The following is a 15,204-nucleotide window of genomic DNA, read 5'->3' as shown; positions in this document are numbered from 1 at the left end:
GTCTTGCTCCAAATCATTGGCAGACTGATACTGGGCTTGATATTAGAGATATTCAGATTCTCCAAATCCCTTTGGAGCTACATTTCACTCTCTGGATAATCTCCCTGTTAGCTGTTGCTGTACTATCTGAGTAGAAAATAACAAATATTCATAATATCCTAAAGGGATCAGAATTAAACTCCTCTTCTCATTATAGTGCCTCTCTTTCCAAATATAATCTTGATGACCTGGACTTATTTCCTCTCAGTATTCAGTACATTAATTGAGATGTGCGGGAGATTGTCAACTTTCCAGATTTAATCTTGCTGACCAGGAGACCTTCCCTTCCAGTATTCAATATATTAATTGAGATGCGTGAGAGGTTGTCAGCCCGAAGTTTTCCTTCTCCACAGATGCATCCTGATGATTTGTGTGTTCTATTACTTCACTGCCATATCTCTTCCAGAAATGGTAGCTTGGAAGATGTTCATCTCTTCTCTCTGAAGGGATTTCTCTCTGCCTCTTTGACCTTGTACAGCTTCATTGCCTTTTGTTTTGTTTCTTGTCTTTTCACAAATGCATTGAAACACAGATCATCTTCAGAAATGCATCTTTTCAAATGCTTTGAGGCACTGAACACAAACATATTACAAGCACTTAAGATATTTACACATTGAGACTTTGAACTCATCTGGACTGTCATATTGTACAAAGAAGGCACGTTGCACTACAGTACTCAGTTGGCTGCTGGAATCATGTGGGTACACTGAGGACACTACAGCTACCAAACTTATACTTTTGCAACCACAACTCTTTCTTCAGTGACAGCCTTGAGAGTTGATACATTTGATTATTGACCCAATACATTAATTCTGCTTCTCTTGCCAAAAACATCCTGAACTGCTGGGCATCCCCATCATTTACATTCAGCGGTCACCTTATTGGGTACCTCCTGTATGTTCATGGTCTCCTGCTGCTGTAGCCCATCCACTTCAAGGTTCAATGTGTTGTGCATTCAGAGATGACCTTCTGCACACCACTGTTGCAAGGCGTGGTTATTTGAGTTACTGTCACCTTCCTGCCTGCTTGAAACAGCCTGGACATTTTCCTCTGACCTCTCTCATTAACAAGGCGTTTTCACCCACAGGACTACCACTCACTGGATGTTTATTGTTTTTCAAATCAATCTCTGTAAACTCTAGACACTGTTGTGTGAAAATCCAAGGAGCTCAGCTGTTTCTGAGATACTCAAATCATCCTGTCTGGCACCAAACGTCGAAGTCACTTAGATCACCTTTCTTCCTCATTCTGATGTTTGGTCTGAACAACAACTGAACCACTTGACCATGTCTGCATGCTTTTATGCATTGACTTGCTGCCACAAATTGTCTGATTGCATCCCCACATTAATAAGCAGGTGTACCTGGTAAAGTGGCCACTGAATGTATATGATCATATGATATACAACCAATCGTTTTCCCAATTCATATTCAATTGCCATTTATATTTCTTCTTTTGTATTGGGATTTTTATATTTAAAACATCTTGTTTTTCATTTCTATTTTCCTGAATTTGTTTCACCTGCAAATTCTTTACGTCCCTTTCCCTTTAGGCATGTTAACTTAGGGGTGAATTACAGTGACAGTTCACCAAATATGCTTTCACATACTAGTGAGAAAGTGATGGCTATCCCTCTCAGTGATATTACCTAGACCTCCAGCTGCAACCATTCTTCCTCCAACATGGCCCACAGAAAAATCTGCACGTTTCTCTCTCATTCTTGTGGAACGGGACGGTTTCAACCAGTTTCCTAAAAATAAAAAGTAAACTTTTATTAAATAGAAGAAACAAACGCCAATGAAGCTGAAAGATGATGAATACACAGTACGTATACCCAGTCACTGAAATGTTACTATGAATATTATTTTGTGAATATGTTATTTTCGTCTGCCAGGAATTGAATATATGACTGCAATTTCTGTCTACAGTAATTTTGAAGCAATCATCATTGCAATTTCATTTGCTTATTAATATAATCTGAGAAAATGTAGGTTAATCATTAATTTTTTTCCCCCATTGGGATACATTAACATTCATTTTGGCTAACTCTAACTTGAACTGACTAGCAGATCAAAGCCCTGAGGTTTTCCTTTTTTTAAATACGTCAACTATTTTAAGCTCTCAATTTTAATAGTGTGGTCTTTTTAATGAAATAAATTAACTTCCATTTTCATGGTGAGTAAGGACATCAAATTTCCTAAAATAACAAACATTATCTTCTTCATTTGTAATCAGGACAGTCAACAATGGGATTTTACATTCATTGCTCCAGATAAGAATGTTCTAAACCAGCAATTATTGGGACTGGTGTTATGTATATTTGATTAAGGTGGAAAGAGATTGGAGGGATGGAGAATATCATGTGAAGAATAATTAATAATTTTGTTTTGGGGTCTTTTACAGAAGAGTAATCACAACATGATAAACTTCATCAGTAGGATGTAGAGTGAAGTACTAAAATGAGGAAATAGGTCCATGTGGCGGTAATGCATCATTAAGCTGGATGCCAACCTCCGTAAAACAAGATACAGAAATAGGTCCATGAACGTGAACAAAGAAAACTATGAGAATCCAAGGCATGAGTTGGTCATGTTACAATGAAGATCTTTACTACATGGACTGTTGGTGATCAGCAATGGATACATGCACAAAAATAAGTCAGGAAAGAGGGCTAGTGTTAGGAAGTTAGAGATAATATATACAAAGTCGAGGCATATAAAATTGAATGAAAAATATGTAGAACAAGGATTAGACAAAGTTTACAATTCAGCCAACAAGGACAAGAAGATTAAGAAAGGAAAATGGGGAATAAGCTCACAGGTAAAGCTCAGTTAAGAGAAATAAAGGTCCCAGCTGTCTACATCGGTGAAAATGACAACCAAGATGAAAAAAAATGGCAGAACTAGTAATCACACAGTTTGGTTCTGTCTTCACATAGAAGTGTACAAAAATACTTCCACAGTTATGAAGGGAACCAATAATTTAGAAAAAGAGAGGGTCTCAAAGAAATCAGTAGTAGTAAGGAAATAGAGATGAGGAAATTAATGAGGCCAAAGTGCTGACAGTCCATGGCCCATAGTAATAAAGAAAGTGGTCCTAGAAATAATGATGCATCAGTGGTCACCTTCCAAATTTCTTCAGACTAGCAAGTAATTTATACAGTTTCATGGATAGAAAATGTAACGTCAATATTTGAAATAGAAAGATTAAAACAATTGAAGATCAGAAACACAAGAGACTTCATATTTTTACATCAGTAGTGGGAAATACCGTACAGTCTCCTATAAAATATGTAATAACAGAGGATTAACAGGATTGGACAGCCAGTGTGGATTAATGGAAAGGAAGTCATGCTTGGCAAATCTAATGGAGTTTAGTAACTAGTAAAATAAATAATGTATGGTGTATTTGAACTTTCAGATGTCTTTTGATAAAGTCTTATATCAGAGGATCATGCACAAAGCACACGGGAGCGAGGGTAATACACAGCACGTTGACATGGATTAAGGAATAGTTGACTGATAGGAAACAGACAGAAGGACTGAGCAAGTCTTTCTTTTCTGGAGAAAGACAGTGACAGGTGAGGCACCACAAGGATCAGTGCTTGGTCCTTAGCTATTCAGAATATGGGTACATATCAATTTTTTTGGCTAAGGGAACTAAATGTAATATCTTCATATATAAAGATGACCCAAAGCTGCGGGAAGGTGTTGTTGGAATGGACTGTATAATTCAGTGGTTTCCAGCCTTTTTCAGTTTTATGCCCCCCTTACACCCTTTCATACTTGCCAACGCCCCTCTTATGCACAATACACTTTCCAGTACCCCCATACTGTAAAAACATACCTACCATATGCTAACATGAGAAATATAATTCTGCTTTAAATTTTTGTCTTTAAACCTAGTTTACATAGTACCTGTGTGCTGTACAGCAGCTTCGATATCAATGTGATCCTTGAGTTTGATGGTTTTTAGCAAGAGTTGAAATAACTGGTCCAAGTTGTGCCAACAAAATCCTTAAGTCCCAATGTGTAACAATGCCCAAGCAGGTTCTGTTTTTTGGTTAGTACGTAATTCACTGCACTGAAGCCTCTTTCAACAAGGTAGGAGGATGGAAAGGCAATGAAGAGCAGTTTGGCTCTTCTCCAAAGACCAGGAAACTTTGTATGACAGTGTAGCCACCTACCACAAAAGCCGACATTTTTGAAAAGCATTTTCACTTCTTCATCATTCTGAATTTTGATAATTTCTTCTTGCAAGCTCTCTTCCTGCTCTGCTGCCTTGCAAAGAAATGGGTTAATCACCAAGTCTGGAATTTCCAAATTGTTCAAATCCTTGAATTGATTCTGAAAATCCTTCTTCAGTGATTGCAGGTGTAAGCAGTACTCTTGTAAATCACCATTTATGAAAGAGATTGCCATACTTTCCATGTAGGGAAACTGTGAGAACATTCTTTTCCCAATGTTACGCTTATATATTTTCAATTTTCTGATAAAAGTGGATACTGCACTTTTTACCTGGATTAAATTGAAATTCTCACCCTGTTGTTTCATATTCAGAATGTTCATTTTGTGATACAGATCTGCTGGATATGCCACATCTCCACTTAGAAGTTCAATCTCATTTCCCAAACTCTTGTCAACTTTGAGTAAACATTTAACCACAGTGTCAAAAACATCAAAGAAACATTTTAAGCAGCAGCATTCTGAGAAAAGTGGTGAGCACTTCTGATACAGCAGGCATTATTAATCCTTCACCAGTTGTAGGAGATTTTCCACACTTTGCTACCTTTTGGAAATGTTATAAGAAGCAATGAAACCACTATCAAGGTCATTTTTAGCTTTCTTGGCAAATGACTCAAGTGTGCAATGCTTTTCAACTGCTTCTTTCACCTTCTACAACTGAGTAATACCGTAAGTAGCCTTTTCAGGGTGTCTTTTACAGAAGTGTTCCTGCAATCTTGATGGTTTTGTGGCTTCATTAGACAGTACAGAATTACAAATAAGACACGGGGCATTGCTGATGTGACAGGAATGGAATAAAACTATATGTCAATATGTAACATTGTATTGATACACTTTCTATAGTTTCTCTTTCTTAGTAGGATTAGAATTCAAGGCTTCACCACCTTCAGAATCATAGAGATTGCACCTTACGTATTTATCCATCACTAACATGGCTAAATTAAAACAAAACGAAGTGGGAATGCCTATCAGATGTCGATGACATTAGTGAACTGACACAGGTGGGACTATGGTAGCAGCACCCAAAGGAACGGCAAGGTGAAAATGAAAATGATCACAACAGAGAAAATTACATTGACAAGGATTCAGACTGAATTCTGAATGTTAGTCAAGATAGAGCTGGTGTACGGCAAGCTACCTTTATAATATTCCAGTTAGTGCAATTGCCCAATCGCGTAAGGTCTCATAATCCCCTAAGATGGATCTTGACTGCACGTATGAAGCAGAATTCACTTCAAACACCTCACGAGGAATCCTTGGGGTTGGCAGGTTCACTGATTGGCTCTATTTCACTGTTAGGCTGCGGCCAGCACTGTATCATTGTGTGGCCTGTTTTCTATAGATGTGTAGAGAAAGTTAAGAGGGTGTATTTGACTTACCAACTGTTAAATTGCATGAAGTCATTCCATGCCACGAGTCAAACCCCCCCAAGAATCTTGAGCACTTCCCAATGACTTCTATTTACCCTAATACCCCCTTAGGACATGCAACCGCCTCCCTGGGGAGGGTGATACCACCCCGATTGGAAGGTATAATTGGTACTTTCTTTCCAATTTAACAATTTATGCCTACTAATATTTTATGTAACTACCTACATACATGTGACTGATTAGTATGTTTCCTAGTGGTCACAGTATGTATAGGCAATTCTTCAATCTGTCCCCTAGTGATTACAGTTCTATCTCTTTCCGTAAGCTTCTTGGTGTCACATTGTTTGAATAGGGGCTATCCGATTGTTTAACTCATATCTACAAATTTGATTGTTAAGTTTCTTGTCTATGTTATAAGAAGGGGAGAACACATTGCCCTGCCATCTTTAGTTTATTTCTGGTAATTGTTCTTAGCTACAAAACTTCTGCAACTCTACGTTTCCAATTCTCTTTATTCTAATCACACTTAATGAAATGATCATGAAGCAACAGGTTTGTGCCTCTTTCTTGACTTCCGAAAGAACCTTGGATCAAAAACATCAGAAGCCAATAGTGTGATCTGTGAGGAGATGCAAAGAGGCTTCAAAGTGATTTAGATAAATTGGGTGAATAGGCAAATGTATGGCGGATGTAGTTCAACATGCAGAAATGTGAGGTTCTTCACTTTGATGAGAAAGAAACAAAGACACAATATTATTTGAATGGTGATAGATTAGGGAAAAAGAAAGCAGGATAAGACCCCTGTGTCCCTGTACATCAGTAACTGAATGCCAACATTGCTAGTGGCACCTGTTGAGGTAAATAATACATTCAGCTTTATTGTGTACACGAGAAAGGATATATACAGGATTTCAGTGAGACCTTATCTGGAGTTCTGATCTCTTTATCCAAGGAAGGATGTTCTTGCCATGGAGGGGAGAATTACTAGAGTGACACATAAGAAAAGATTAGGTCGATTAGTGTTAGTTTATTATTGTCACACGTACTGAGGTAGAGTGAAAAACTTGGTGTACACACCTTCCATACATATCACTTCATTACAACAGTATATTGAGGAAGTACATGGGAAAACAATAATAGAGTGCAGAATAAAGTGTTACAGCTACAGATAAAGTGCAATACTACTACTACTACTACATCGACTCAGGCCTAGAGGGCCGGCGTCGGGCATGCCTTACAAGGCGCGAAATGAAGGACTGTGTGGCGTGCCACTCCTCACACAGACAGTCGGTGGCCGTTGACTCACAAAGAGTTCATCCGCCCTTTGACAGGTTTTGTTTTTAGTCCTGCTGGCCTACACACCCTCCTCCCTGGTTAACCGAAGTGAACCAGGGAGTGTGCCCGTTGAGTTGCCGACAACCCAACCCGAGACAGGTAGTACTAGGCTCCGTGGTACCAGTAGCAAGGCAAGGCCCTGACCTAACAACCTGCAATGCAGGCACACAATAAGGAGCAAGAAGCAGAGGCTAGCTTGCAATCAATCTTCATGTTCCAGTACTGTCTTACACAAGACAGGAGAACGGGGTTGAACAGGGAAGTAAATGATCCACAACTGAATAGTAGAGCAGTCTCGATAGACTGAATGGTCTCATTCTGTTCCTTTGCCTCATGGTCTTATTGACACAGGTTTAGAAGAATGCAAGGGGTTCTCAGAGAAACATAAACAACTCTAAAAGAACTAGATACGCTAGATACAGACAGCATGTTCCCAATGTTGGGAGACCCCGAAGAAGAGCAACACTTTCCAAAGTGCAGAGCACATCGTTTGGAACCAAAATTGGAAAAAATTACTTCAGCCAGATGATGATAAATCTACGGAATTCTCTACTACAGGAGACAATGGAGGTAAGATACTGTAGGTGTCATTCTGAATGCTAATGTGATCAAAAGGATAGGAGGAGAAGGTGGAGAAGTGGCTAATCGGCCATGCGTGTGTTGAATATTGCGCAGATCCAAAGAGCTGGGTAGCCTGGCCCACAACCACCCCTATTCTCTATGCTTCCAACACTGAGGTTTCATTCACAAACCTAACAACCCAACACCCAGCCTATCACAGTCGTCCCTGGCATCCTACTGGCCAGGAATTAATTGGCTTGAGGTCCTTGTGCGATTATAAAGGACGCAAAGAATTTGTGAAAGAAACAGCCTTTGTTTCTATCACAATTGGTGAGATTTATAATTTACTTTACAAGAAAACTGTGATTTGATGCCCAAGACATTGACTGACGGCAGCTGTGTTTGCTTCCTATTGCAATACAAAAACAATAATATTAATTCTTTCCAAACATAACTGCATTTATGTTTGATTTTTCCAGTAAATTAACTTAATATTTCATTGAACAGACAGCATATTTTTGCTTTGCTGAATATAAGTGTCATGGAATAGACTGGGGGCGGTATGGTAACACAGTAGTTGGCAGAACACTAATGCAGAGGCAGTGACCCACTTCCAATTCAGCCACTGCCTGTACTTTCTCCCCACAACTGCACAGGTTTCTTCTGGGGGCTCCAGTTTCATCCCATGCTCCAAAACCCAAAGTGTTATTAAGTTAATTCATCACATGGGTGTGAAAGGATTGGACAGGAAAGGGCTATACTGCGCTATATCTCTAAATTAATTAAGTAAGTAAGGAAGCAAATAAATAAATAAATAAATAAATAAATAAATAAATAAGATACAATTTTATAGTTCAAGTGTGGAGTGAGAGCAGGTTGATAGCTGAGGGGTAAGGGAAAGGCTGATTCAAGGTGGGAGGGGATGAAATCAGGACTGAAGGTTGGATCTGGGGTCTGTATGTAATTTGGAAGCCATGATGATCATGTCCGGAATGGTGAGTGGAACTCGGTGTGGGGCTATTGGTCCCAGTGAGAATAAAGAGTTGTAAGCAGGGCAAGATCGATTGATGGGTTTCTGAAAGACATTGGCAAAAGTATTGGGGGAAATTGAGAGTGGTGGACAATGAAAACGTTAAAGAGTAAGAGACAACTAAATGTAATTTGGATTACATTACTGAAATGTACAAATATGAAAATAAATTGGACACCTGACAACAGCATCTCTCTACATGATGCAACTTTTGGGCATGTTTGGAAGCCTCTGTGCATCAATGTTTCATGATCATGGAAAATTTGATCATTAATATCTGTAACACTCACCAGATTGAAATTAGCAGATTAAATTCCTTTGCAATGTGTACAAAGATGCTGTAGTTTCTGAAACAATTGTACACTGTTCAGACTTAATAACTTTTTTTCTTGATGTGAATAAATATTTGCCAATAAAATGAAAGGAAAACAGAAGCTGGCAGAATTTGCCTATTCTGCTTTCAAAGAAAAACACACCATCGATCTTTTCCCACGTGTTTTCCTTTTCAGCAGAGAACCATACATCTTAACATTGCCAAGAGCTCTTCTTCTTCAGAAAATTACTTTATAAGGCTATGGCGCACCATGATGTACTGAATGTAAATTCTAATCTGCAGACAGCAATGCATCTGAAATATAACAAAACTGGACTTTGATTTTAAGAAGCCATTGGGAGTGGTTTAAACTAATATGGCAGGGGGACGGGAACCAGTATGATAGAGCTGAGGATGAGACAGCAGGTTTACAAGTAGATGATGGGTGTAACATGAAGGTAAGGAAGGACAAGCCAATGATTGGATACAAATGCGGACAGAGCAAAGAGTTAAATTGAACTACTGAGGCAAAATTCAAAAAGGTGAAGAATTCAGGACTGAAGGTGCTGTATTTAAATGTAATTAGAAGTTGGAACAAGGTGAACGAACTCAAGGCGCAATTAGGGATTGGTCCATATGACGTTGCGGGCATCACTGAGTTGTGGCTGAAAGAAGGCTATAGTTGGGAGTTTAACATCAAAGGATATAATTTGTATCAAATGGACAGACAGGAAGTCTTAGGCAGTGGTGTAGCTCTGTTGGTAAGAGATGGAATTACATCTTTAGAAAGAGGTGACATAGGGTCGGAGAATGTGAATCTCTGTGGGTGGAGTTGAGAAATTGCAAGGGTGAAAAAAGACAAGAGGGAATTATATATAGGCCTCCAAATAGTAGCCAAGATGTGGGGTTGAGATTGCAAAGGAGCTGGAAAGGTCATGTAATAAAGGTAAAGACACAATTGTTATGGGGGACTTCAATATGCAAGGGGATTGGGAAAATCAGGTTGGTGTCAGATCACAAGAGAGGGAACTTATTGAATGCCTACGAGATGCCTTTTGAGAGCAGCTTGTGTTTGAGCCTACTCGGGGAAAGGCTATCTTAGATTGAGTGTTGTGTAATACCCAGATCTTATTAGGGAGCATAACGTAAAAGGACCTTTAGGAAACAGTGATCATAATATGATTGAATTCCTACTGTATTCTGAGAGGGAGAAGCATAGTCACATGTATCAGTATCACAATGGAATAAAGGGAATTACAGAGGTGTGAGAGAGGAGATTGCCCAAGTGGATTGGAGACTACCGGCAGGGATGACAGCAGAGCAAAGATGGCTGAAGTTTCTGGAAATAGTTTAAAAGGCACTAGATAGATATGTCCCACAGAGGAAGAAGATTCTCAAATGGCAGGGGTAGGTAACTATGGCTGACGAAGGAAGTTAAGAACTGCATAAGAACCAGGGAAAGGGCATATAAGGTAACAAAAGTGAATGGAAAGTTGGATGATTGGGAAGCTTTTAAAATCCAGCAAAAGGCAACTAAAAAAAAGCTACAAGAAGGGAAAAGACAAAATATGAGGGCAGACTATCCAAAAATATAAAGCAGGATACTAAATTTTTTTCAGTTATATAAAGAGTAAAAGGGAGGTGAGAGTTGATATTGAACCATTGGAAAATGATGTTGGTCAGGTAGTAATGGGGGACGAAGAAATGGCAGATGAACTTAATTGGTGCTTTGCATCAGTCTTCACTGTGGAAGATTCTAGCTGTGTGCCAGAGGTCTGTGAGTGTCAGGGAGCAGGAGTGACTGCCATTACGATTACAAAGGAAAAAGTTGTAGGCAAGTTCAAAGGTCTTAAGGTGGATAGTCACCTGGACCAGATGGACTACATCCCAGAGTGCTGAGAGAGGTTGCTGAAGAAAAAACAGACGCACAGGTTATGATCTTTCAAGAATCACTTGATTCTGGCATGGTCTCAGAGGACTGGAAAATTGCAAATGTCTCTCCACTCTTTAAAAAGGGAGGAAGGCGAAAGAAAGGAAATTACAGGCCAGTTAGCCTAAACTCAGTGGTTGGGAAAGTGTTGGGAGTCTAATGATAAAATAAGTCAAAAGTCAGCATGATTTCTGTAAAGGGAAATCTTGCCTGACAAATCTGTTAGAGTCCTTTGAGGAACGAACAAGCAGGGTAGACAAAGGAGAGGCAGTGGATGTCATTTACTTATTCAGAAGGCATTTGATAAGGTGCCACACGAGGCTGCTGAACAAGATAAAATCCTATGCCATTACAGGAAAGTCACTGGCATGGATAGAGGAATGGCTGACAGGCAGGAGGCAGTGATGGGGAATAAAGGGGCCTTTTCTGGTTGGCTGCCAATGATGAGTGGTGTTCCTCAGGGGCCAGAATTGAGACCACTGTTTTTCATATTGTTTGTCAATGATTTGGATAATGGAATTGATGGCTTTGTGGCAAAGTTTGTGGATGGTACTAAGATAGGTGGAGGGGTAGGTAGTGCTGAGGAAGCAATGCGATTTCAGCAGGACTTAGACAAATTGGAAGAATGGGCAAAAATGTGGCAGATGGAATACAGTGTTGGGAAATGTATGATAATGCTTTTTGGTAAAAGGAACAATAGTGCTGACTATTATTGAAATTGGGAGAAGGTTCAAACATTAGAGGTGCAGAGGGACTTGGGAGTCTTTGTGCAATACTCGCAGAGGGTTAATTTTCAGGTTGAGTCTGTGGTAAAGGTGGCAAATGCAATGTTGAAATTTATTTCAGGGGGAATAGAATATAAAACCAAGGAGATAATGCTGAGCCTTTATAAGACACTAGTTAGTCCACATTTGGATTATTATCAACAGTTTTGGGCCCCATATCTCGGAAAGGATGTATTGTCATTGGAGAGACTCCAGAGGAGGTTCACGAGGATGATTCAGGGAATGAAGGGGTTAACATATGAGGAGCGTTTGGCAGCTTTGGGCCTGTACTCACTGGAATTTAGTAGAATCTTAGGGGGATCTTATTGAAACCTACTGAATGTTAAAAGAACTAGATAGGATGGATGTAGAGAGAATGTTTCCCATAGTGGGGGTATCCAGAACTAGAGGGCACAGCTTCAAAATTGAGGGGTGACCTTTCAGAACAGAGGTAATGAGGAATTGTTTTAGCCAGAGAGTAGTCAATCTGTAGAATGGACTGCCTCAGACTGTGGCAAAGGCCAAGTCCGTGGGTATATTTAAGGCAGAAGTTGATCATTTGCTGATTGGTCAGGGCATCAAAGGATACGGTGAGAAGGCAGGAGTATGGGGTTGGGTGGAATCTGGGATCAGCCATGATGAAATGGCAGAGCAGACTCGATGGGCTGAATGGCCTAATTCTGTTCCTGTGTCTTACGGCCTTCAGCTCATCTTTGTAAAACTATGGAGATGTATGATAAATAAATAAAGCAAGAAATCTTGGAAATGCTCAGGTCAGACAGCATCTATAAAAAGAGAAAAGGAAGGCCCCTGAACATTGATTTCTACTTCCAGCACAAAAACATTTCCCTCCTCCTCCTTTCTTCTTCTGTTCTCCACTCTGGCCTCTTACCTCTTCTCTCCTGCCCATCACCTCCCCCTGGTGCCCCTCTTTCTTCCTTTTCCCCTATGGTCCACTCTCCTCTCCTATCAGATTCCTTCCTTTCCAGCCCTTTACCTTTCCCACCCACCTGGCTTCACCTATCACATACTGTGATGAGAAAGGATTCCAGGTCAATTGGAGGACTGAGGAGGGACGTAAGAAAGCGGGCAGGTTGTGCCAAGGAGGAAGTGACATTGGAAGACAATAGGAAGTGAATGATAGATGGGGGCAGACAAAGAGAGAGAGGAAAAAGGGAAAAAAGCAAACGGGGCAAAGTGGGGGAAGTGGAGTGTGATGATAAGAGACAGCTGCAGGAACTCAAAGTGGCAACAGTGACGGATTAGAATAAGTAAAGGAAAGCAAGGGAACCAATAGGGAAGAGGTAAATCAATCACAAACAAAAGAAAATCTGCAGATGTTGGAAATCTAAGCAACGCACACAAAATGCTGGAGGAACTCAGCAGGCCAGGCAGCATCTATGGAAAAATAATAAATAGTCGATATTTCAGGCCGGGAGGCTTCGCAGAACTTTTGAGTTGTGGGAAGAGGTAAATGGCAATCAGAGCCAAATGGAGGCTGGGGAGTGAAAACCTGTTTATGAATGTGGTGGGAGAGAGGATAACGATGAGTGAAGTGTGGCTGGGGGGAAAGGGTTAAAAATGGGAGGGTTGTAGGAAGATTAGGAGAAGGGGGGAATATTGTTGGGGGTGGAAAGAGGAGTTACCTAAAATTGGAAAACTCGATATTTATGCCATTGCATTATAGACTTCTAAGGCAGAATAAAGACGTTACTCCTTCAATTTGCACTGGCTTCATCTTGGCAGAAGAGAAGGCCAAGGATAGACAGGAAATGTTAGGAAGGAGAAGGAAGATTACCTTTACTTCGTTATGAGTTTGGTATGTCCCCAAAGAGTCCAGCAAATTTCTTCTGAAGTGCCGTGGGGAGCATTCTGACCAGTTGCATCACTGTCTGCTATGGAGACCCCAGTGCACAGGATTAAAACAGCTATCGAGGGTTGTAGACTCAAACAGTTCCACCATGGGCACAACCCTCCTCACCACTGAGGACAACTTCAAAATGTGGTGTTTCAAGAAGGCAACACCCATCATTAAAGACCTTCGTCATCAGCACAAGCTTCCTTCTCATTACTACATTCAGTGAAGATGTATAGGAGCCTGGAGATGTATGTTTAACATTTTGGGAATGACTTCTTCCCCTCTGCCATCAGACTCCTGAGCGAGTGATAAGCCCATGAACACCACCTCATTATCTTGGTCTCTTTTGCACTATTTATTTCTCTTCGATATTTTATCGTAACTATTCGTATTTTGATGTATTGTACTGTACTGCTGTGACAAAACAATGATGTATGTCAGAGACAACAGACCTGATTCTGAGATATGTAAAATTATGTCAAAGGAAAAGAGTAAATTTCCAAGTAGATATTTTATTTCTAAAATCAATTACCCTATATATTTATGGGCAAATTTCAGGAACAAACAGAGGATTAACAGGAAGATTTTTATGTTTCCCTCAGTCATCTGAATCATTTAAACATGAAATCTGAAAAAGCATTTCAAACTGATAACAAGTACTTCTGCTGAGAAGCGTTAGTATGAATCAAGAATCTCCAGGGGAAACTGATTAATTAATGATTCATGTTAACCTTGTGTTTGTTTCTCTGCCTGTGCTGAACAATGGACAAGGAGAATGTGTATTTGATAGTTTAGTTGTTACTCTGGACACTGTGATCATGCAGGGGAAGGTGAGAACTGATCTATATTCTTTTTCCAAAGTAAACCTTTCAGGAATGGTCTGTATCTGATGTCAAGTATGCTGTACAAAAGGCATAAGAAATATGTATTTCAAAGAGATAAATTGCAAGTATGAAGAAAAGCACAGGGAAAATGTACTGAAGAATGGGTCTCACACAAGATTAGTGACTAAATAACAACATAATTCAAGATGGCAGGAACATGAAGCAGCTTTCAAAAAATCCATTAACATTTATTTCATGGAGACACAATCTTTAATGAGTCTAGGGGCTGGGTAGTGCTGATGGCTAATGGGTGATTCTCCAGAGAACTGCTGGCTGACAGCACAATCCAGACATCTCCACCTTTGCACAGCAGCGCAGAGGCATGAGGTTAGATGGGTATGCATCTGACCTTCGGCAGTCCAGTGGCACTCTGCAAGGTGTTTCTTTCCTCCCGGCTTTACGCCAGCTATCTGGTGCATCACACAGAATGCTATTCATTTGACAGGGGTCACGAATATTCACTGAAAGGTAACTGAAAATGAGTTATTTCCTAGTTTAATTTTAATGTTTAATGTGAAATTATTCATCTTTTTTAATTATTTAAGTGTTTTTCTACTGTGTCTAATCTAATCAGATCATTTGAAGTATATAGCAACAGTAAAAACAGTGACACACAAGGTGCCTGAAGGTTACCAGTCCTGTGTTTTAACCATTACAGCACCACCATCTGCTCTGAGTTAATACAACACAGAACAGCACAGGAGCAGGTCCTTCAGCCTGAAATACTAATTAAACTAGCGATAAATAATTACGCTGGTCCCTTCAGCCCTTACATAGTCCGTATGTCTCCATTCTCTGCATATCTAAGAGCACCTTAAATACCGTTATCGTAGCTGTCTCCACCACCAATTCTGGCAGTGCATTTCAGGTGCCCAT

At 40.0% G+C, this 15,204-nt stretch overlaps 1 protein-coding gene across 5 annotated transcripts in view; it reads right to left on the bottom strand.

Moving 5' to 3' along the window:
• LOC134356647 (kelch domain-containing protein 8B-like) overlaps nt 1-15,204 on the bottom strand; it is a 163,548-nt gene that overhangs the window by 34,845 nt on the left and 113,499 nt on the right. For 4 of the 5 annotated variants that reach the window (XM_063067622.1, XM_063067619.1, XM_063067620.1 and 1 more), the window contains one exon: nt 1,688-1,789. In XM_063067622.1, the coding sequence (XP_062923692.1) occupies nt 1,688-1,789 (102 nt within the window). Of the gene's footprint in view, nt 1-108; nt 612-1,687; nt 1,790-15,204 lie in introns of those variants that run through there. The other variant, XM_063067623.1, reaches the window with a different exon arrangement.

Source organism: Mobula hypostoma, chromosome 15 (genome assembly GCF_963921235.1).
Source record: "Mobula hypostoma chromosome 15, sMobHyp1.1, whole genome shotgun sequence".
In the NCBI taxonomy this organism is placed as follows: Eukaryota; Metazoa; Chordata; class Chondrichthyes; order Myliobatiformes; family Myliobatidae; genus Mobula; species Mobula hypostoma.
This window is presented reverse-complemented; position numbering and strand designations above follow the sequence as displayed.